Source organism: Osmerus mordax, chromosome 12 (genome assembly GCF_038355195.1).
Source record: "Osmerus mordax isolate fOsmMor3 chromosome 12, fOsmMor3.pri, whole genome shotgun sequence".
NCBI classification, from domain to species: Eukaryota; Metazoa; Chordata; class Actinopteri; order Osmeriformes; family Osmeridae; genus Osmerus; species Osmerus mordax.
In genome coordinates, this window is record NC_090061.1 from 13639613 (window position 1) to 13661904 (window position 22292).

Here is a 22292-nt window from a genome sequence, read left to right on the forward strand (position 1 = left end):
AAAACAAATCATAAACAAGTCGGATTGAGGTTACACAGATTCAAATTCCTGTATTTCGATTTGATTATCCATCACATCAAGAATACATGTCTAATTTGTTAGTGTGGGATTTTAAACAAATGAATGAATATTCAAAATGTAAGATTAAGGAAGATTAACGTTGATTTATGTAGCGCATTTTCAGCATCGCTGGCCATTAGCCATCTGTACACATTTTAATCTACCTTTATTATACACACTCCCACTTTAGACGGATAAAAAAAGACGAGAAAACATATTGTAACATTTAAAAACATAATCTGTGGTCCTCTCTACAAAGACGGGAAATTGCTCGATTATATGTCAACCTACACTTGATATTAAGAATACATAAGAATCCAGTATACAGGGTGGTAGCATCTGTTATCCAGACCAACTCAAATAAGTCAAATGTAGACCTAATATTCCATTCCATGTTTTGACTAGGTAGGGAGTCAGGTGGCTGAGCGGTGAGGGAAGCGGGCTTGTAATCCGAAGGTTGCCAGTTTGATTCCCGGTCATGCGATTTGACGTTGTGTCCTTGGGCAAGGCACTCCACCCTACTTGCCTCGGGGAATGTCCCTGTACTTACTGTAAGTCGCTCTGGATAAGAGCATCTGCTAAATGTAAGGTTGGCATTCTCTATTATGCTTTTTCAGTGATTGCCAAGTGGTGCTCTAGCATGGTGAAAAAGAAAACCACTTTCAAGATTCACAGTTGAAGCATGTTATTTAAATCACTTCTTAAATGGCTGTTATTTGTTGTATTTTTTCATGGTCGTTTTTGAGTGCTGTGTCACTATTCAAGCTTTGTAATGAAGTTCCCCCCAAGTCTGGAATGTCCTCAGAGTGAACTTTAAAAACCAAAAAGCAGTCATTGTAATCACCTCTGTTCTCAGGGTGAAGTTGGCCTACAAGTATGCTTACAAATAATTGATTTACTTTTGCCAGTCAGTTCTCCGCTATTGTATTGTGGCTGTAAACAGATGCCGCACACGAACCACAAGAACCAGGCCAGAGCAGAGCCAGGAGTCGGATGAATCCGGCACAGGATACAGACTTGGGTTAATCTCCTCTGTCCAGACCACCCCTGCACTCGTTTTACCAACTCCTCAACTGTCAGCCTATCTCCTGTCTCCAGCTTCAATCAAATCCAAGATAGGATCTGCTCTGCTACTAGAAAGAAAAACACATTGCACCGGGGCATTTCACATTTTTTCTCAGTTTATTGTTGGCATATTGGTGTGTGTGTGTGTGTGTGTGTGTGAGAGAGAGAGAGAGAGAGAATAGTGTGTTCACTTGTTTTTCGCACTGCATGTGTACAACACCTTTCATATTTGGCCACGTTTTAAGCATTTTTGTTCTTTGTAATTTGACCCACTTTTTTTTGGTTACAATAACACAGAATTACCATGGAAATTCAAATCGAAATCATGATCTCCTTTTTCGTTTTTGTAGACGTGAGTTTGGAAATTACCAAAGTGAAAAATGAAATAATGAAAAATGATAAGAAGTCGGTTTCACACCCAATAAGGCTGACTGTTAGACTCTGTATCACTAGAGCGTTCTAGAGCACTTGAAGAAGCTTAGGAAACCCTACTCTGTATAGGAAAACCACCAAATAGATAGTACGCCTTCAGAAAAAAGTATATATAGATAGTATTATATATAGATTTATATTCATTTTTGAAGCTTTTTAAAAGAGTACAGTAAACACACATGATATAAACTACTGGACGCCTTGGAGTCAAAGGTGTTGGCCAACACAGTCCAGAATCACTAGGTCGTGAAAATGAAGAAACAAAACCAAAAAAACTTGAAAAGAAAAAGAAAGTACTTCTGTCCACGATCTTTCTTTATAAAGTTGAAGAAGATTTGAAGAGAGATAGACACCTGACCAGACCACACAAACAGAATAGAAAACAGTCAATTCTAAAACGGTGGTATTGCATTTTGAAATGCACAAATATCTCCTGTACAACTGGCTTAAATCTGCTGTGATAGTACAAACATCTAAAGGGCTCAGTGACGGGTTCCGCTTGTCCAGTTTTCGTTTTTGTCCTTTTTTTTGTCTTGAAGTTTTTTTTTTTTTTTGATTTTCTTAAAGATGTACATTGGCGCTGTAAACAGGCACACAGAGATCCAGGAAGGAGAGAGCGCGCTCCTCCCAACTGCTCCTCCAACTCCTTTCCCTTTATCTCCTCCTCCTCGTCTTTCGGTTCTGTTTTCAAGGTATTCTCAGTCCCGCTGAGAGCGGTGGGCTCTGCGCGTACGGCAGTCTGTCCCCCCCGTCACGTCCGTGAGTCCATCCGCACGGCAGCCGCCCCCCCCCCCCCCCCCCCTCTCCCGAAATTCAAAGGGGAAGCAGTCTCCAAGGTCGGCAGTAGTGTCCCAAAGAATTCCAAGTGGCAAGGAGGGAGGGGTGGAAGGGGTGTGTGTAGGATTCCAGAAGGAATGGCGACCCCCGAAAGAGTTTCAAACTGGTGGGGGGGGAGGGGGGGGATAACAGGGGCGTGTGTATGTGGCAGGGGGTTCACGTCGGTCCGTGGAACGCGAAGGAAACGGAGTTGAAAACTTGATGCTGTTTTTCGCCTTTGTCGCTTTGACTGATTGTGCAAAGTCATGCGGTCTCTGGTATGTCCACGCGAAAGGAACTAGCAAACCCTTTTCCTCGCTGCAAGCAGAGAACACACGCTGGTTAGGGGTCACGTTTGTCTGAGAGAAAGAACAAAACTACACTGAACAAACACAAACGTACAGTGCAGCTCAAGGACTGCGGTTCGTTCACACCGTGTTAGGCAGTCAAGGAAAACAAGGTCAGAAAGTCGTCCGGTTCACCCTGCCCCCACCACCCATCTTTTCTTTCCCTACCCCAATTTCAATTCACTCAGCTCACTCACTCGTCCATAATGGCCGTGTGAGTATGGGAGTCTCGCGAAACAATTCGCACGGCCAATTGATTTAGGACGGCAACAAAAGGGGGGTCTTTAACTCAAATGTGCCGCAGACCAGACAAATGGAGGCTGCCCCTCCCCCTGCCCTGCTTCCTCTCCCCATGACAGCTTAACCAGCCCACCCCCCCCCCACCCCCGCCCCCTGCCCCTACACCAAACCCAGAGGCTCCGTGTCATCTCTGTGGTATTTAGGTAATGACCAGGCCAGTATCTGCCACAGGCACCAATCCCCCCCCCCCCCCTCCCCCCCCGCGACAAGGGTCTCTGTGTTTTGCTGGCCGTCTTTATCTGATTAGAGAAAGACTGAGACCTTCTTAGAGACATGAGGATCCCCCCCCTCCTACAGCCCCCCCACCTCCTCTGGCACCCCCCCTGCTATTCTCTATCCTCCCCTCTATCCTCTCCAAGACGCCCCCCACCCCACCCCCATCACTCCAACAGAATAATCAGGGGTCATCTTTATCTGAGGGTTACAATGATTCCATAGCCGTGCGAAAGTTCCGACCGACTTCAAATAAACGAACGAATAAAAGAAGCTCGTTCCACATTGGTCCCGAACGAACAAGAAGGCCCCAGCTTAACTGAAGGGCAACTGCAGAAACGTCCAACAGCAGTCTGTCCCCCTGTCCCTCAGTGGCTGGTGGCTAGTCCTGGAAGGAGAGACGAGGACGAATCAGAGCAGTCGTCCTCGTTCTCCTCCGCGCCTCACGCCGTGGCCGACAGCAGAGCCACAGCAGGGTCTGAGCCCAGATCTCCCGGTGATGACAAGAGGCTCTTAAGATGCCACTTAATGGGAATATAACGACGCATTTACACCTAATTGCGGTGTGTATGTGGAGGTGGGGGGCGGGATCCTTTTGCAGCCTTTCCTTTGAAAAGAAAGCGAGTTTGGATACAGGAAGTTCCTTGGGAAATCTGCTTTTTCCTCTCAATTACCCGAGAAGGGTTTTTATTTGAGAATAATAGCTCCCAATCAGCAGGTACTAAAGGGTAATGTCTCGTCCCTGTTCTTTTAAAACCAGTAAAGCTAGTCTCATTTCCGTCTCATGCGATAACACGGCCATCTTTTCATAATGAAACAAACCATACATAATCCCAACATCTCAACCTCTGTCAAAGCACGGCGTATGGACCCAGAACTTAACTGTAATTGCTCCTGGCAGATTTCATTTACTCGAGAGCCCCCCCCCCCCCCCCCCCCCCCATGTGTGAGGGAGTGAACCGGAATGGAGGGAGCCATGGAGGAGGAGGGTGGGGCAGACAGAGACATGCGGATAATGAATGTGTTTCGGAAGAAGGGAAGAGTTAGTTAAACGTACTCTAACAAGGGAGGTGAATTAGAGAGATGGGGTCAAAACGGGAAAATATTCCCCCAGCCAAACTCGATTGATTTAACTTTGTAATTTTTTGGAATTCAATGATCAGATTGGGGGTTAGGAGTGGAGTGGTTAGCCTGGAGCGACCAGTGCGAAGCGGATACTCACTCAAATAGGCTGGATTGTATGGCGCTCTCCGTGTGTTAGACAGAAGTGCCTCAAACTCTTTCCTCTCTAGCGAGCCTGGGGCATGGTGGAGGTGGTGGTGGTGGAGGTGGTTTTGGTGGAGGTGTTGGTGGCTGAGGGGTGTCTCCTTCCCAAAGGTTGAGAATGACTTATCGCCCCCCGTTTGCTCTTGGCTTTCAAATACCTCAGTGTCGGGCACGGAGTCCATGCCGGGCACGTGCAGGTTGCTGCGGTAGTCGGCCGCCTGGCGCCCGTCTGAGGGTACGAAAGAGGGCATCCAGCAGCGGTCAGAGTGGCCCAGGGCCTTACACTCCTCTGTGCAGTTGGAGAAGAGGTCAGCGCCTGGAGGGAGGAGAGGGGAGGGAGGGAGGGAATAAACATTGGTCAAAAAAGGTTTCGCTCAGTTCATGTTCCAACAAGACAAACCAGGAAATGAGAGAAATACACACACACCCACACACTCACACCAGGGTCGCCATCTTCTCTGCTAAAAGACATGAGCCGACCCTGTGAAAATCAGCCCGGCTGCATCTCTACCAACGTGAGGCTCCATAGCTCTGACCTCCTCCCATCCAGTAGCTTCATCTGTGACTCACCGTCACGTGACTACTACTGACAGAACCAAACGCCACGAATAGAGAGGACGGGTTCAGGGGTGAGAGGTCACTGGAAGGTGGGCGCCATGTTAGGCAGCCAGGGATGGGACCTAACGTGCCACTGTAGGAGCCGTACTCCAGGTGGTTCGCCGGGGCACATGCAAAGAAGGCGGGCACAGGTGGGTTCAAAACCTGGAATAGGCAGGCGTCAGTGCTAGCTTTAACTGGCGCACTAGATCACACAGACCACAAGCTCGATAGTATTAGATTACGCTGGTTGAGCTTGCACTATGTCTCTCTGCTTTCAGCCGGTATTGCCTTTTGTGTGTAAATGAATGGGTTCAGGTGCGATACCACAGTAGAAGCCAAAGTAATTATGCGTTACGATTTTGTTTTGGATTGAGAGCAGAGGTCATTTTTTGTTTAAGTCCATGACTGCGCAACTTGTGAAATAATGAACACGTCAAACCAGAAGTAATAGAATGAATGTTTTGGGCCAAACTGCAGGGAAACTGGTTTTTAGACATAAACAAAGATATGTTTTGTACATGTATTGTATTTCCACAGTGTTCTGTTACAAAACCTTGACTAGTCTGGATGCTATCGACAGTTGCTCACCTCCTGTGTATACAGTAAGCCTTTATATTAAGTACCTTAAAAGTCTCAAAAAGTGCTTTCAAATGTGAATACAATTCATTAATCCACTGAAAAGTCCACCCAGATAAGCATGTCTTGCCCCCCAACCAACTGAAGTCGTTGTGTGTTGGTTGTCTGAGTCCATGTATGGGAATCAAATCTTAAACTGCACACTAAGGCTATCTCTTAATCCTCCATACACAGACTGATTAGAGCCTTAGACTCCTGGTGTCCTTCTAAACAGTATGTGTGTGTGTGTGTGTGTGTATGTGTGTGTGTGTGTGTGTGTGTGTGTGTGGTGTCTGTGTGTCTGGGATGGTCAGCAAAAGGGGAATTTGCTTTGTTACAAAGAGGATTAATTTGGCTCTGCATCGCCAACAGCTTGGACAAGTGCCAAGGCCCTGAACGAGAAGCTTTCTTATTAAATATTAACGAACAACCATAAATACACCATCTAATTACAAGTCAACATCGCCCATACACCTCTAGGAGACAAGCACGTCATAATAATAGTTTGTACCTATCAATACTAACTATGTACAACTCACAAATACAAGCAGACAGGCTTTTAGACGCTCCTGGTCTGCAGTAAATGTGCACTCTGGGTTTAAATCAGTATTACCTGTACTTGTTCGGCCATTCAGCGAAGACAAAGAGGGCCGCTGTGGACAATAGACAATGACCATGAACGTTACACCCATAGACCTAAGGTACCTGGACACAGATGGACAAAGTTGGGATATTTCTTCTCACCCAGAGATGACACACGCGCGCGGACACGCACACGCATGCACGCGCACAGACACGGGGGAAACTGTCTAAGCCACAAAGCCAGATCAAGACATCTTGATATTTCTTGACATTTGACGAAATTAGATGTTTCCTCTGGCACATTAAGTGTCTCAGTGATAAGAAAGGAACCGGCCTCCCACACTGACCTGGCTCTTAGTCACGCTGGGATTTGAAAAACTATCACGCCCAGATAATATCCTTCTTATTTCTCTGTTCTCTTAGGATACAGTGCTGAGCAAACACAAGTCTGTCCACAGCACATGTTAATAAGCCTGGACTGAGTGAACAAGCCTTGCCCTTAACCAAACACCGTCAAAGGGGCGACAGAGAGAGAAAGAGGGACGGGGGGAGGTAGAGAGAATGAACAGGAAGTGATGGAGAGAGAGAGAGAGAGAGAGAGAGAGAGAGAGAGAGAGAGAGAGAGAGAGAGAGAGAGAGGGAGAGAGAGAGAGAGAGAGAGAGAGAGAGAGAGAGAGAGAGAGAGAGAGAGAGAGAAAGGAAGTGAAAGAGAGGAAGTGGAGACAGGATGAGAAAGCAGAGAGCAGAAAGAGAGATGGGGGGGAAAGAACGAGGAGGAAAAGGAAGGCTATAAAGAGAGGCGGAGTGAAAGAGCCTGGATGAATTCACTGACCTCCCCCCTCCCCCATTGACGGCTCATCTTCATCTTAGAATTCTGCACGCCACTCGAGCAGGGCAAACACAAGTCTTGATAATAACCTTCATTTCGTAATTGCTATGCAGAGGTCTGAAAATGAATTACTGATCAGTGAGCTGTTACCACGGCGATAACGTGAACAGCAGACCTAAGGAGGGATTTGCCACGGCAACCGGGTGGGGGAAATGTGGAGAGAAGGCAACAGAGGAGCCAATCCCATAATAGTTCCAAAGTGGACGATATTCATTGAATAGGTTGGGCTGGCATGGTGACAGAAATCCAATTCAGTCACATAAAAGCTTAACTCCCTGACTATAAAAACAATTTTACAAACACTTTTTCCAAAACCAAACAACCACATAATTAGGAAATTCATACATCCAAAGTGGGATCGTTTAATGTTGACCTTCTCTCAAATTATAATTCAAATGATACTTCAAACTACCCACAAAGATGGCTCTAGAGGTAAATGCTCAAAACGGGAAAAATTATTGTAATTCATTAAATACTGAATAAATACTGTTCTGCTACTGGTTTAAGTGATAAATACAATTCTAGGCTGACATCCCATTCTTTGACAAACTCAATTAGGAAATAGCACAGCATCAAGTCTTTGGAAGTACAGTGCAAGTAGCGAGTAGCTCAGCCACGCTATCAATTATCCTAATCAAACAAAGACTTAATGCACGGCAATTAATCTGTTTAAAGACACTAAGCTCTACGATAATTCCACAACAAAGACATTGTATCCGAGTCCCATTCCAAGGGTATACAAAGTCAAAAGCAAAGATGGGAGTCTTCCTCTATCACTGCTGTGCTGAGAAGTAAATAACAGATATACAGTAACATCGTGGTCTGGTTTTGAGTGTAGCTGAGACATACGTGTATCTTACATTCAATCTAGATATGCCCTGTCGATGACAAAGACGTGGGCAATTCACATTCAACCTTCCAGTCTGCAATATTTTACATTACATTTACATTTAGTCATTTAGCAGACGCTCTTATCCAGAGCGACTTACAGTAAGTACAGGGACATTCCCCCCCAGACAAGTACGGGTGAAGTGCCTTGCCCAAGGACACAACGTCATTTTGCACGGCCAGGAATGGAACCGGCAACCTTCTGATTACAAGCCCGATACCCTGACCGCTCAGCCACCTGACTACATGGACTGAAAGACTCCCAAAACATGGTTATTCAATGGTAATTTACAGAAAAACACATTTACCTACGCCTCTGTTCAAATGTTTTAGGGTTCAGGACGAACATTTTGTTTCCAGTAACTGTAGGGTATTGTTTCCAGAGTACAAGGGTTCTTTAAACTAATTCTATTGTTGAAAAATGGTTCTGGAGAGAAACTCCATCATAATAAAACAGTTGGCTTTTATTATTTGGGATAAGCAATAAAACTCCATAATGAAGTGCTAACCATCTTTAAAACGGTAATAACATAACATGTGCCTTGGAGCTAAAGTACATTACAGTAAAAATGAAAAGGAAAAAATACAACGAAAAAAGAAATGAAAATTGACCTTGTTTATGTCTGTTTACTTTGGGTGGGCCCTTTAAACCTTTACAGATTTGAGAACCAAGGGACGCCATGGTAGACATAGCTCGTTTTGAACACTGTAGGTTCACGCTATGGGCAGAGCCCGGGAGATAATCGACACATGCTGGCGCTAGACCAAAAGAGCCATACGGATGAATGAAGAGATAAACCGCATTCAGGGCTCAGCCCTGTTGCAAAAAGCTGCTATGGGATAGATAAATAGATAGGGAAGATAAAAGATGGGCAGTGAAGAATGCGGTCAGGGGGGTGGGGCTGGTTTGAGGCGTGGGTGCGGGGTCGGGGTGGGCAGCAACCAAGCAGTCAATGAATGAATCGTCTGTTTTCGTCCGCAAGGCCTATTTGGTCCCGTTCCCACACCGCCGCCAATGGCAAACAGGTCCTCGTTAAAAATCCCGTCACGTTCTGACAAGTGGTCTCCACCACGGACCGAGCAGAGGGGCCTCATTAACCGGCTGCATATTTACAAACAACGGGATTAAGTACAACGGAGGTTCATTATTGTTCGGAACAGATTTCTCCTGTTGATGCATAATACCACGATTGAGCGTCATGCTAGAATCAAGGACAGTGAGAGTTCTCAAAGACGCAAGAACCCATCAAAACAACCTTGCTGTTTTCACATAAGAGACTACTGTAACATGCGGTGGCCAAAGCCCTACGGTGCCTGGAATTCATAACACGTACACGTTGGTAGCTATGAAACACTATGCATGTGCTTTATTCGGAAACCATATGTGATGACAATGGATAGAGTAGAGCGCATTCAGTCGCTTTCTTTTCAGCACCACGCGGTTGCGGACAGCGATCAGCAACACAAACAGCGAAGCACAGAGGTGACAAGTCTGCAAGCGTGTAACTTGTAATGTCATGTGTCAAGACAGGATATTGGTCAGCTCGGAAGTGAGAACGACGAAGAAAGTGTATTTTTAAGGCAAGTAGGCTATAAAAGAACGCTCTTGCATTTTATCGACCTCCTTACACTCTTTCTCACACAAACATATAGCCAGCTTGTTTAGAAAAGGCTAACATCGATGAACTTACCGGAGTTGTGACCTCGATTGGTGGCGTCGTGGTCACTGTCTCCCTGCTCGCTGTCACCGTGTCCGCTGTCTTTCGAGCTCACGAGATCGGCCTCTTGGAACGCCGAGCTGTAGAGAGAGAAGGGGAATTTGTTAGTATTCAAACAATATCCATGCACATATTCACATTAATTATCTGGGGGCTTGGGGTGGGGGGGGGGGGGGTGAAGATACATCATCCAGCCTTAGACATGCAAAGTCCAACCACTTTGCATTGAGTGACCTCTTCTTACACTCAACCACATAAGTCCTGTTCCCAGCTCCCCTTTAGGGGCCGTGTCTCTCACCTGTTCACGCGCCTGGGCCTGTCCACCAGGTAACTGAGCTCGGCTCGCTGATGTTTGGTCTGAAAGAAACGGGGCCGTTTTGAGTTGCTGTCACAGAGTACAGGCTACAATATTTTAGACAAATAACTAACACTCAATCAAGCATCAAACATTTAACGTGAACAAATGGGGCCACATTTATAAGAATGATTATGCAGCATGAACAAGGATGACTGATGTTAGCAATTTATGGTTTCCTCCATATTTTGCGAGGAGCTGTTTTCGGCCTATGGCTCTCTGGTATGTAGGCGACGTTGCCAGAAAGGAGATGAAGTGGTGATACTATTCATGCTGGCACAACTATAGACGGATCTCTGTTCTAGTGCGACTCAGCACGATCGTGACTTGTATGCCTAATGTGTGTGTTCTCACAAGGGAAACAGCCGCTGCGTGCAGACTCTCTCTCTCTCACACACACACAGAAACATACACACACACACACACTCTAACACACACACACACGGCAACCGCACCAGCAGCCTCCAAGGCCCCATATATTATCTTTTTTATGCTTATCTTATTCAAAAATCCGTTATTTTAAGACACGACAAAGCCAATTGCGAGTAGAACAGGAACATGCAATGATTATATTCCAATTGTAATCTCCCTCAGAATTGCCAAGGGCAACATGTCAGCAACTAGTAATCATATTTGTTTGAGATGGTGTTCCGGAAATTAATGACAGGATGTGGTCAGGCATGTTTAGGCAGACTATAGCAAACATGATATGAGCCCGCTTAAACAATATGGCAATGAAACATACAGGAAAACCTAAAAGTCCCTAAAAAGTATATGTTATCGTTTTATTTCCAAACCATCCAAATACCCTAACCAGACGCAGAGGCCTATACGGGCTATATGATTACAAAAACATATTAGAGGATGTGTCTCAGTGTGGTTTCAAAACACGATGCAGTTATCAGATTCTAGTCGCCTACAGTACTGTTTGAGCTCTTTATGGACATGAGCAAGTACATGCATGGGCAAGTACATGCTGGGTATTTGGGGGTGAGGCTATAGTATGAGAGGACTCTTACCTCGCTTGATAAAATGCTGCCATTTGATATGATGTCGGGCTGTTGGTCAGTGTACCCTGTCACTATAGCCCCGCACGGGTTGTGTTCCGTGTCTGTGCTCCTAGACGGGCTACACGGCTTTAGGAACATGAGGTCGGTTTTGGCCGACTCCGGAGTCAGACATACCTGGTAGCAATAGTTCTGGTTTTGATGGTGAGAGCCGAAGCTCCCAGATTCTTCCACAGGTACCTGGGCCGTACTGGCCCCGGTGACGTTAACGGCGCTCTGCACCAGCATGATATCGGACTTGCTGAGCTTTTTCTTGCGGGCTCGCGCGTGCCTGCTACAGCAGGTCGTGCACCCCAGGCAGCACTCGCTGGTGAGGCACGTGTAGATGTTGAGCTTTTTGTCCTTCTGGCAGCGCACCGCCAGCACGATCATGGCGAGGAGGAAGATGAAGGAGACGGAGCCCAGGGCGATGATGAGGATGAGGGTGAGGTCCAGGGAGCCCTCCTTGGCCTTGGCGGCGCCCCTCTCCCCGCTGTTGCGACCCTCCACCACGCTGTCCACCAGCACGACGAACACACTCGCGGTGGAGGAGAGAGGAGGCTGCCCGTGGTCCCTAATCTCAATCAACAGGTCGTACATCTGGTGCGGGTCCCGCTTGGTGGAGACACGTCGGGCTGTGCGCAGCTCCCCAGTCCGCCAGTCCATCCTGAACATGCCATTCTCGTTCCCACGCTGGATGCTGTAGGAGAGCCGTGCGTTCTCGCCGTCGTCCGCGTCCATGGCGACGATGCGGGTGACCAGGTATCCAGGCTCGGCGGACCGGGGCAGAGGCTCTCTCGCGGTGCCGTTCTTTCCCAATGGGGCAATGACCGATGGGGGGTTGTCATTCTGGTCAACGATGATCACCTTGACCGTTACGTTAGAGTACAGCTCGGGGCTACCAGAATCTTTCGCCTGAACCATAAAGGTGAAATCTTTCAGCTGTTCGTAATCAAAAGATCTGAGTGCATACAGATAGCCAGTCTCTTCGTTGATTGACACATACGTCTTTACGGACATACCTTGAATATCACACTCCATTATGGAGTAACTTATGAGCGCGTTCTGACCTATGTCTGGGTCCAAAGCAGTCACAGCGTGGATATAAGCGCCTGGAACATTGTTTTCAGTCACATACACATCATAAAAGGGCTGCGTAAACGTTGGCGCATTGTCATTCACATCCGACACTTGGACTTTGATAGATTTACTAGTGGCGAGAGAAGGGGTACCTTTATCCCTAGCAACTACAGTGACTGAGTAAGATTCTGCATTTTCTCTGTTTAATGGTCCGTCCGTCACAATAGTGAAATAGTTCCTAAATGAGGTTTTGAGTTTGAACGGCACGTCCCCGAGAATTTCAACGTGCATCTGTCCGTTATCCTCCGAGTCCTTGTCCGTCACGCTCAGCAGCGCTATGACGGTGCCCGGGGCTGCGTTCTCGTTCACAGACTCGGTCACGGTGCTAAACGTAATCTCGGGAGCGTTATCGTTCACGTCCGTGACTTTCACCAGAACTTTGCAGTGCGCTGGCACGGCATTTGGCCCGAGGTCTTTCGCCTGAACGAATATTTGATACAAGCCACTCTCCTCGAAATCCACTTCTCCGCGCACCTCGATGCGACCAGTGCGCGCATCTATGCTAAATAAGTCCTTCACGCGGCTTGAGATGTGGTTGCTGAACGAATACACTATCTCTCCGTTCTGACCCTCGTCCAAATCAGTGGCGTTCAACTGAATAACCAGGGTGCCCACCGGTGCGTTCTCGGGGAGGCTCACAGAGTACACGGGCTGATCAAACACGGGTACATTGTCGTTAGAATCCAGCACTTTGACCACCAAAAGCGCGGTGCCGGTCCTAGGCGGCTGGCCACCGTCCACCGCCGTTAGCACGTATCTGTGCGCCGCCTGCTGCTCTCTGTCTAGCGGCTTCTCCAGCACCAACTCGGCGAATTTGTTCCCGTCCGTTTGCGTCTGCACATCCAGGTAGAAATAGTTGTTGGTGGTGATGTCGTATGTGCGCAAGGCGTTGGAGCCAACGTCCGGATCAAATGCGCTCTCCAAAGGGAAGCGGGTTCCGGGGGTAGCGCTCTCCGAGATTTCCACGGTGATGTCGGTCTCGGGGAAGCTGGGTGGATTGTCATTAATATCTACGACCTCTATTTCTATGCGGAAAAGCTCGAGCGGGTTCTCAAGAAACACCTCCAGGTTTAACTGACAGCTGGCACTCTGCTTACAGATCTGCTCACGGTCGATTCTCTCGTTAACGAACAGAATTCCATTCTCCAGGTTCACTTCCAGATACGGTGTCCGCGAGTTGGGCACTACCTGGAAGCGTCGCGAGGCGACTTTGGTGAAGTCCAGTCCCAGGTCCTCGGCGATATTCCCCACGAACGTGCCATGTTCCGCCTCCTCCGGCACAGAGTAGCGTATTTGCGAGACAGCTCCATTCGCAATACACAGCAGAACGAATAGCACAATCATCGCCAAAGAACAAGTGCACTTGGGAAACAAAAATCTTATCCGTTTTTATTTAACGCGTCAATACCCATTACCATTAGTCCAAGGAAAGTCACAAAAATTTATAAGGCTTTTGGGAATGAACAACTTCCCTTTAGCTGTCCCGTCAAACGAGGACCATCCTGTTTGCTTTGGCCAAAGCTGGTTTGTCTCCCCCCCCCAAAAAAGCTATCTTCAGATCAACAAGCTCTGCTCTCAGATGCGTCCCGATGTGGCAACAGCGCACATTCCAATGATGCAGAATTCTCCTTCAGTGATGAGATTAGTCTAAAAGCACATATCAATTCGTAGGAGGGGAAAACGTAATCCATACAATTTATGCATTCGATGATTTCCTTCATCAGCTTATTTCTAACTATCAACAACTGTTATCCGACTTGTTTCTTTCTACTGTCGTGTCCGTTCCCTGTAGCGCACTCACTGCGGTCTCCTCAGCCACTACTGAATGGTATTCACTCAACTATTCGTTTTTTTCCGCAGCGCACCTCCCCTACCAGCCAACAGGATCCCTCAGCACCCGCCAAGCTCTTCCCTGATTGGACGGTTGGAACGCCCGTCAGGGTCAGACTGCACTCCCGTGGAGTGACGCTGTCATCTCCTAGCTGGTTCTGAACTGCATACCTGACGAGACATATGGATAGAGAGAGAGAGAGAGACAGAGAGAGAGAAAGAGAGAGAGAGATAGAGAGAGATAGGGAGATATTACAGAGACACATAGAAATAGTGAGAGAGAGGAAAAAGAGAAAGAGAGATAGAAAGAGAGATAAAGTTAGAGAAAGAGAGAGAGATAAAGTAAAGAAGAGAGAGAAGTTGCTATGCATAGTTCTCATCAGAATCAGAATTGTTTTTTATTGCCATGTAAGTTAACACAACACATAATTTATTGTGGCAGGAAGGTGCATACAATGAACATATACGGATCTTTAAGTAATAATAATAATTAATGCACGCATCCTAAATCCTTGACCGGTCTTCAAATGTCTCTCATATAGAAATGTCACCTGCAAAACGGACACAGATTTAATTCGTACCAAAATAGCCTATTTGTCAGGCTAATAGTTAATTATATAATAATAATAATACGTAACAGGATTATATATAATGCCACATAGCCTATAGGTTAATATGTGCAAATGCTATGATATGTATGCAGTCAGTCTGCATCATTTTATATCCTACGGCGGGCTTTGGAACATTTATAACATTTACGCATTGTAGTTGTTGCGCAAACATTTCTCATTTAGACAAGAGGCTTTGCGCCCTCTTCTCTGTAACCACATTTCTACCGAGGAGGGGAGAGATCTGTTTAGTGGAGCTTTCTGAATCTCCGTCAACCTCCGCCGTTCAAAGAAACATAGGGCACATGCGTCCCCTAGCGGTCTAAGGAAAAATGAAACAGAATTGTGTGGTTCAATTCCGTGCAAAATTAGAACAAATCCATAAATAGAGCTGTCGTTCACGCACTCCGTCGAGGATTTGTGACGTTTGAGAAATGTTGTTGTGTTGTTTGTTTTGGTAAAAGGCAGGCTACTGGTGGACTACTACTGGGGAGGACATCTTTTTCAGAACCGGGAACTGTCCGTGACGTCAGTCGTTGACATAGACACTGAAAAATGTGAGGGAGCAGGAGGCATAAACTTGTTCACTCTCTCTTTTATTTGGAATTCGGTTGCCGTGGGCTCTAACCCAAAATATTAAATCATCATGCCTTTGATGTGTCTATCAGGTATGACGCAGTTCAAAAGTGTCTAGATTATTAAACAGAATATGAGATAAGCCCTATAAACAAGATGGAGTGGAAAACATAAATAATGAACACATTGTCCTTTTGTACACAAGTTTTAATTGTGTTGTATGTGTGTGTGCGTGTGCGCGTGCATGTGGCATGAAGTCTTTGACGGTTAGCATTGCCCCCAACAGAGCCCCTGTTACGTCAAGTCCGCACTCATCCCTCTCCCCTCCCCAAATCCAAGCCTTGTTCTCTGAACAGCTGAAATGACTTATCTTGACATTTTTCAGTTCAACATAATCAAATTCTATTAGAGCATACACTGTGATGTAGTACTGAACAGTGCCCCGGAGCCCCACATCCGAGAGAGAATGATGAGAGAGAAAGTGATGTAAGCGTTCTGTCTGGGACGCGGCCAAAAACAAGCCATCTTGGAAGCTCCCCTCCTCTTGAGTCTGGTGCCTCGGTCACGGCTGTCGTAAGAACAGACCTGGAAGCAGCCTTTACCCACTCCAGATACCCCAACTCTCACCACAGAAGCACACGCAGAGTTGATCTCAGATCAGTGTGTAGATGGCACTTTATCCAGTTCATCCTCAGGGCAAAACAGGTGGAAAGAAAGAAAGAAAAGAGGCACAGGCCTACCAGAGATCAGGAGCGCTCTCTAGTGAGCCACACCGGTACTACAGCCAACTCTGGCTCTCCAATGAGTTCCAAAGAGGAGCAAAGATTTACTTCTGGATCGAGGCTGGGAGAGGAGGAAGCGTCAACCGTTGAGTGATTTCAGCAGCCGACTGTCAGATCAAATCATAATATGCCACAGGAGTGTAAACACAAATTGCCTCCAAGAGGAGATTTCCTAAATCAAGTCGCATCGAATCAGCCCAACGACTTGCTTCCCCTGTCCGCTTGGCTAGCCAAGGGAGTGCTGAGGGAAGACTGAATGGAATCAAACCCTGCATGAATATTTCGGGATTATGGACAATTACCGATTTGAATATATCCATCTGATTATCTTTCTCTTTCCGAGTCTCTCTCCCTCTCTCTCTCTCTCTCTCTCTCTTTAGCTCTCTCTCTCTCTAGCTCTCTCTCTCTCTCTCTCTCTCTCTCTCTCTCTCTCTCTTTAGCTCTCTCTTTCTGTTCAAGGCTAAGCAAGCCTCGGCTCGTTCTCCTCGTCGAGACACAGGCCGAGAATAGAATCGATGTCTTCCTCGCCATTCATGGGATTATAGCAGCGGGAGTCTATGGCGTTTGAGTGTCGGCGTACAACAGGAGAAGGTGGCAGGTCAGAGTTAACTACCTCGACCGAGATAGTGTGCGTGGGGGATTTCGGCCCTGTTAACCAACAATGAGATGAGACACTTGACGAGGCGCAGGAAAACACCATTGTCTTCCCCCAACCGTGCCGTGTTTCCCAGGCGGGGGGGGGGGGGGGGGGGGGGGTGATTGAAAGCTCGAGTATTGTCTTTCCTTCAGGCTCCATCCGGCTCGGCCGCGAGACGACAGGGACTCTTGAAGGTGTTCCGCCGCTCAAACAGAGGGGAGAGACGGCTGCAACGTGGACGCGGCGTCTGACGGCCGCCGGGCTGTTCACTCCCCCCCCCCCCCGGCCCCGTCTTGGAGAGCCTGCCGGTCCTCCTCGCGCTCTGTCTGTCTCTCTCTCTCTCTCTCTCTCTTTGTCTCTCTTCCCCTTTTTCTGTTGCCTCTTTCTCTCACTACACATCCCTCTTTCTTTTTCACTCTCCCTCTCTCCCTGTCCCTTTTCCAGCCTCTCTCTCTCTCTCCCCTCCCCCTCTGTCTCCAGTCTGAGGTGCAGCCATGCTGGTGTTCTGGCGTGTTCCCTGGGGGTCTTCTGCTGCAGGCCCATGTTGGTTTCACACTGTCTGCCTCTGAGTGAGGGGCTTTTAGGAGCCTGCCAGAGCTTGAGTGACACAGCCCTGACAAAACCATTCTGGAACACGCCACACGCGTCAGGAGCGATCGGGTTGGGGTTGCGTGTGTGTGTGTGCGGGTAGACGTGTGTGTTTGCGGTGCATCGGGGTAAGTGTGAGCTGTGGTGTGGCGCGAGAGATGGGATTTCGACAGTGGCTATTTGTTGTTGTTCGTGTGCCGTGTGGCTTATTTGCTAATGTGCAGTGTGGTTTGTTTTCCAGACTTGTGGGCCTTCGCTCTCCTCTTGGGCCACAGGAGATGACAAGGTGCACTGTCAGTGAGGTCATAGAATAGGCGGATACTTAAACACAAGAACACACGCACACAAACAAACAGACCAACTTAAAAACCAATCCAGCAGTCACACTGATGCTTTACCTTAACCCAAAAACCTAACCTGAACCCTCATCCTGAAACGAACCCTCGATCCTAGCCTTAACCCTAAAACTTGCCCTAACAGACAATGCAGGAGCCACAGTCAGGTCAAATCTTTCCTGAGTATACCAGTCTGCAGGGATCCTCTGCTCCCCACATGACTAGCTGAACACACCCACACACAGAAACACGCCCACGCACACATACACACTCACTCACGCACCACACCGTGCATACACATCCCCCATATCCTGCGTCATCATCATGTACGGCAGGTGCAAGGATCCAAATAGGTGACGGATTGGCATGAAAGCACCAGATTCGAATGAGCCACAGCGTCTGGAGGTCAGGCTTCCTGTCCTGTAGGTCAGGCTTCCTGTCCTGGAGGTCAGGCTTCCTGTCCTGGAGGTCAGGCTTCCTGTCCTGGAGGTCAGGCTTCCTGTCCTGTAGGTCAGGCTTCCTGTCCTGGAGGTCAGGCTTCCTGTCCTGGAGGTCAGGCTTCCTGTCCTGTAGGTCAGGCTTCCTGTCCTGGAGGTCAGGCTTCCTGTCCTGGAGGTCAGGCTTCCTGTCCTGGAGGTCAGGCTTCCTGTCCTGTAGGTCAGGCTTCCTGTCCTGGAGGTCAGGCTTCCTGTCCTGTAGGTCAGGCTTCCTGTCCTGGAGGTCAGGTAGTCTTCTCTCTCCCTGTTCTCCAGGCAATTCAATTCGATCTGACTAAAACTTTCTGTAGAATCCACACAGATCTCAAGCTCCCTGTGGAGGAACAAGTAGATGATAGCCTCAGATATAATTCCCCTGCTACTGGGCAACATTCGTATGCAGGCCCACACAGACGGAGTAAACAAACCGCTTCAAAGCTAACCCTGTTCCAGGCCTTCCTCTGCACATGAAGGGTGAAGTGTCATAAATACGGATCACTACAAAATACAAACAGAGGTGTGCCGACCGTGTTTGATTGGATGTGTGAAGGTTTGCAGGAGTGAACTTGTTACCCTTGAGCTTTTGTGGATTGAACCACCTAACTTCCGTTCTTCCTTGAAGCAACCTAGCTGCAACAGCCCGCAACCATAGGAAATGACTCATCGACGCGGACCAGCTTTGGGAACCTATGGCGGTGGATGGCGAGATGAGTCAAATTTAGCTTCAAAGTGGACAAATTGAACACGGTTATAGTAGCTAACTGTCACGCCTTGATACCAGTAAAGTATGTGATGTTGAGTTCTACAAATGTATTTAGCCTAGTGAAATTCTCTACAGTGACAACCATCAAGTTGACGCAAATCCATTGGACCTTCTAACTATATCCTGAAATGAGGTAACATATAGGAAAAGCATGTCCCTGAAGGGAAGACAGCGAACAAAGAGCTACTAAATTGTGACAAACAAGTTCAAGATCAATTCAGTTTATTGTCATAGAAACAGGCATGCAGGTGTGCGCAGAATAGCAAATGTGCACCTTAAAAGAATGGCAGAAAAAATTGTCAAACAGTTACACATCCTGTACATAATCAGAGGGTGTTATTTCACCTGACATGGTGTGTCTACTTACCACTGAATCAGATGTACAGCGAAGAAAGCGCGTTATTATCCTCGACGCTTGTATTTTTCATTTCCAGCTCTTGCACTCTATTGAATGGAATTGAATGGATGCGTTGGTGCAATAAGGTTGAATTACATTTTCAAAACATGCCCCAGCAAATAGATACCAAAATTCAATTTGAAATGTAAAATGCATTTCCAGAAATGCATTTTCATTTTAAGAACGTGGCTGCAAAATCGTGACCACAATTCAAATTCAAATGCATTTCCATTTTCAAGAACGTGGCAATTCAATCAATTTCCCGGCACATTTGCAATGTAATGCAATGCAGATGTGCACACCGCTCCCTACTGAACAAGATGGGTAGCTCAGTCAGCAGGGAGCTGACGTCACTCTGCTGCGCCGCTCAGAATGCTTTTTCGTTCATTTTGCATTTCTGCAAATGCATTTGAATTTGAATTGTGGTCACGATTTTGCAGCCACGTTCTTAACATGAAAATGCATTTCTGGAAATGCATTTGAATTTGAATTGTGGTCACGATTTTGCAGCCACGTTCTTGAAAATGAAAATGCATTTCTGGAAATGCATTTGAATTTGAATTGTGGTCACGATTTTGCAGCCATGTTCTTAAAATGAAAATGCATTTCTGGAAATGCATTTTCATTTTCAAATTTTACATTTCAAATAGAATTTTGGTATCTATTTGCTGGGGCATGTTTTGAAAATGTAATCTCAAATGTCTATTTCTTTTTTATTTTAATTAAGTGGGGGGAGTCAGGTGGCTGAGCGGTGAGGGAATCGGGCTAGTAATCCGAAGGTTGCCAGTTCGATTCCCGGTCAAGCCAACTGACGTTGTGTCCTTGGGCAAGGCACTTCACCCTACTTGCCTCGGGGGAATGTCCCTGTACTTACTGTAAGTCGCTCTGGATAAGAGCGTCTGCTAAATGACTAAATGTAAATGTAATGTAAGTGAAAGATTGAGCACTCTTGAAGAAGAAAATTAAAATGCAAATAGGATGATTGATTACTAATTTCATTTATGAGTCAAATAATGCAGCCACATTCTTAAAATGCAAATGCATTTCTTGAAATGCATTTGCATTTGAATTTTGGTAACGATTTGCTTCCATACAAGTGGGACAGTTTGAGGGAGGGGGTGGGTTGGTGGTCCGCTGTACGAGTGTGTGTGTGTGTGTGTGTGTGTGTGTCTCAATGAGAGGGTGAGAGATGAGGACAGAGGGAAAAGAGTATCCGTCACACGCCCATACGACTGACAGCTCAGATAAATCAGCATCCGTCGGAGCTATAAAATTACCATTTCCCAAATGAGAGCCAAAATCCGGAGCCAGGGCTGGAAGGCAGGTCCCTGGGCGCCGGGAGAGGCCGGGCTGGCCAGGGTGATTAACGGCTGCAGGTCCACTCCAGAGCCCTGGGCCCCAAACCAGTGCCAGCGAACTACTGCGTCTGTTCACCGGGTCAGGTGCTCTACAATGAATTCTCTCCAGCCGCTCACCCCCGCCCCCCACCCACCCACCCACCCACCCACCCACACACACACACCCCAGTCCAGACCAGACTCACAATGTGCATTTCTCTATTCTAAACCAGTCCCAAGAGCTCTCACTAGGTAGGAAAGCATATTTAAGTAAGAGTGGGCTTTGTATAATGTGACATGAATATTACTCCCTCCTCCAAAGGGGGGTGGTTTCCCCCCCCCGCCTCCCTCTCCCACGTGACGACTGTCATCGCTGTGTTCCAGTCCTTTGTCTCCGCGCCGCTCTCAGCCTTCCAAGGGCGAGAGGGGAGCGCGGGTGCGAATTGCTTCTCCAAATCTGGCAACCTCGCACGTTCCGTCTCGTTTGCACACACCCCCCCCCCCCCCCCCCCCCAGTGAGTGAGAGTGAACCTGACCCCCCCAGAGCCCCAGGAAGGAAAACAAAGGCTCAGATTACATCCTTGTCTCAACAACACCTAAACACGCAGATGAAATTTTAAGCCCCCCCCCCCCTCCCCTCCCCACACACATCTTGCCATGTCTCTTGTGAGAGCAAGGACACACACTCAGGCACATTTATTTAAACGCACACTCGCACGCACACTTTAGGAAATCCCTCTCTTCCACTCTCCCTTGTCCCTAGAAACACACACAGATCAAAATGCATGTTCACTCTTTAACAGCCCATAGTCCATTCAGGACATGCTGTAAAACTGATGCAGTGATTGGAAAGATGAGGATGTGTGTGTGTGTGTTTGTGTGTCTGGGATATTATTAACACCAATTAGTAGGAACATAACAAACTATGATTGTAAAGTCAAAGATGAGCACCCAGTAAACAAGGAACGATAGAACTAACCCCCCCCCGTCAAACAAACATACACCCGCTCACACACACACACGCTCACACACACACAGTCACACACACCTTCTCGGACCCTTCTAGCCAGCGATTAATTGAAAAGCTTAATTATCGGGGGGCAAGATGATGCTTAACTGCTCTTGGCTCCTCCTCATCGGGCTGTCTCCAAACTCTCTCTCTTTCATCCTCTCTCTCCCTCCCTCCCTTCCTCCATCTCTCTCTCTGTTTACTTCGCGTCGAAAACATTGCAATGTCCCCCACATCAAACTCTCGCTCTAACCCCCGTCTAATTACCCACCCATTTAACATTTATCTTAATTACTCCCTGACTAAATTAATTATTTGATAATTAATTTAAATATAGTTTTGGAATTAATTATTGTTGCATTGCTGATAATTAGTCGTGTTAATTAACTTGGATAGATTGGTATCCCCTCCGCGACTTGTGTCTGACTTCCAAAAGGGCCTTGACTATTGTTTACCACAGCGTCTCATTACGTGGTCTGGACTCGGATAGACACCGTTTAACTGGGCGCATGCTGTCAGTTTTTTTTGTTTGTTTATGACTTGGGAGGGCCAAGGCCAATCCATTTGTTTTGCTGAACGGGGATCAAATATGCCTTTCCTCTTCATTCAGCCGTAATTTTAT

The 22292-nt window shown here is 47.1% G+C and overlaps 1 protein-coding gene across 1 annotated transcript; it reads right to left on the reverse strand.

Annotated features, from left to right (window-relative positions):
• Positions 1-2590: 2590 nt before the first annotated feature.
• pcdh10b (protocadherin 10b) lies at positions 2591-13676 on the reverse strand. Its single transcript, XM_067247132.1, has 5 exons — positions 11166-13676; positions 10090-10148; positions 9765-9871; positions 4456-4815; positions 2591-2691 (listed from the first exon to the last, which is right to left on the reverse strand). Exons 1-5 carry the CDS (start codon positions 13674-13676, stop codon positions 2672-2674), a joined length of 3057 nt encoding a protein of 1018 aa, XP_067103233.1. The 3' UTR covers positions 2591-2671.
• Positions 13677-22292: the final 8616 nt, after the last annotated feature.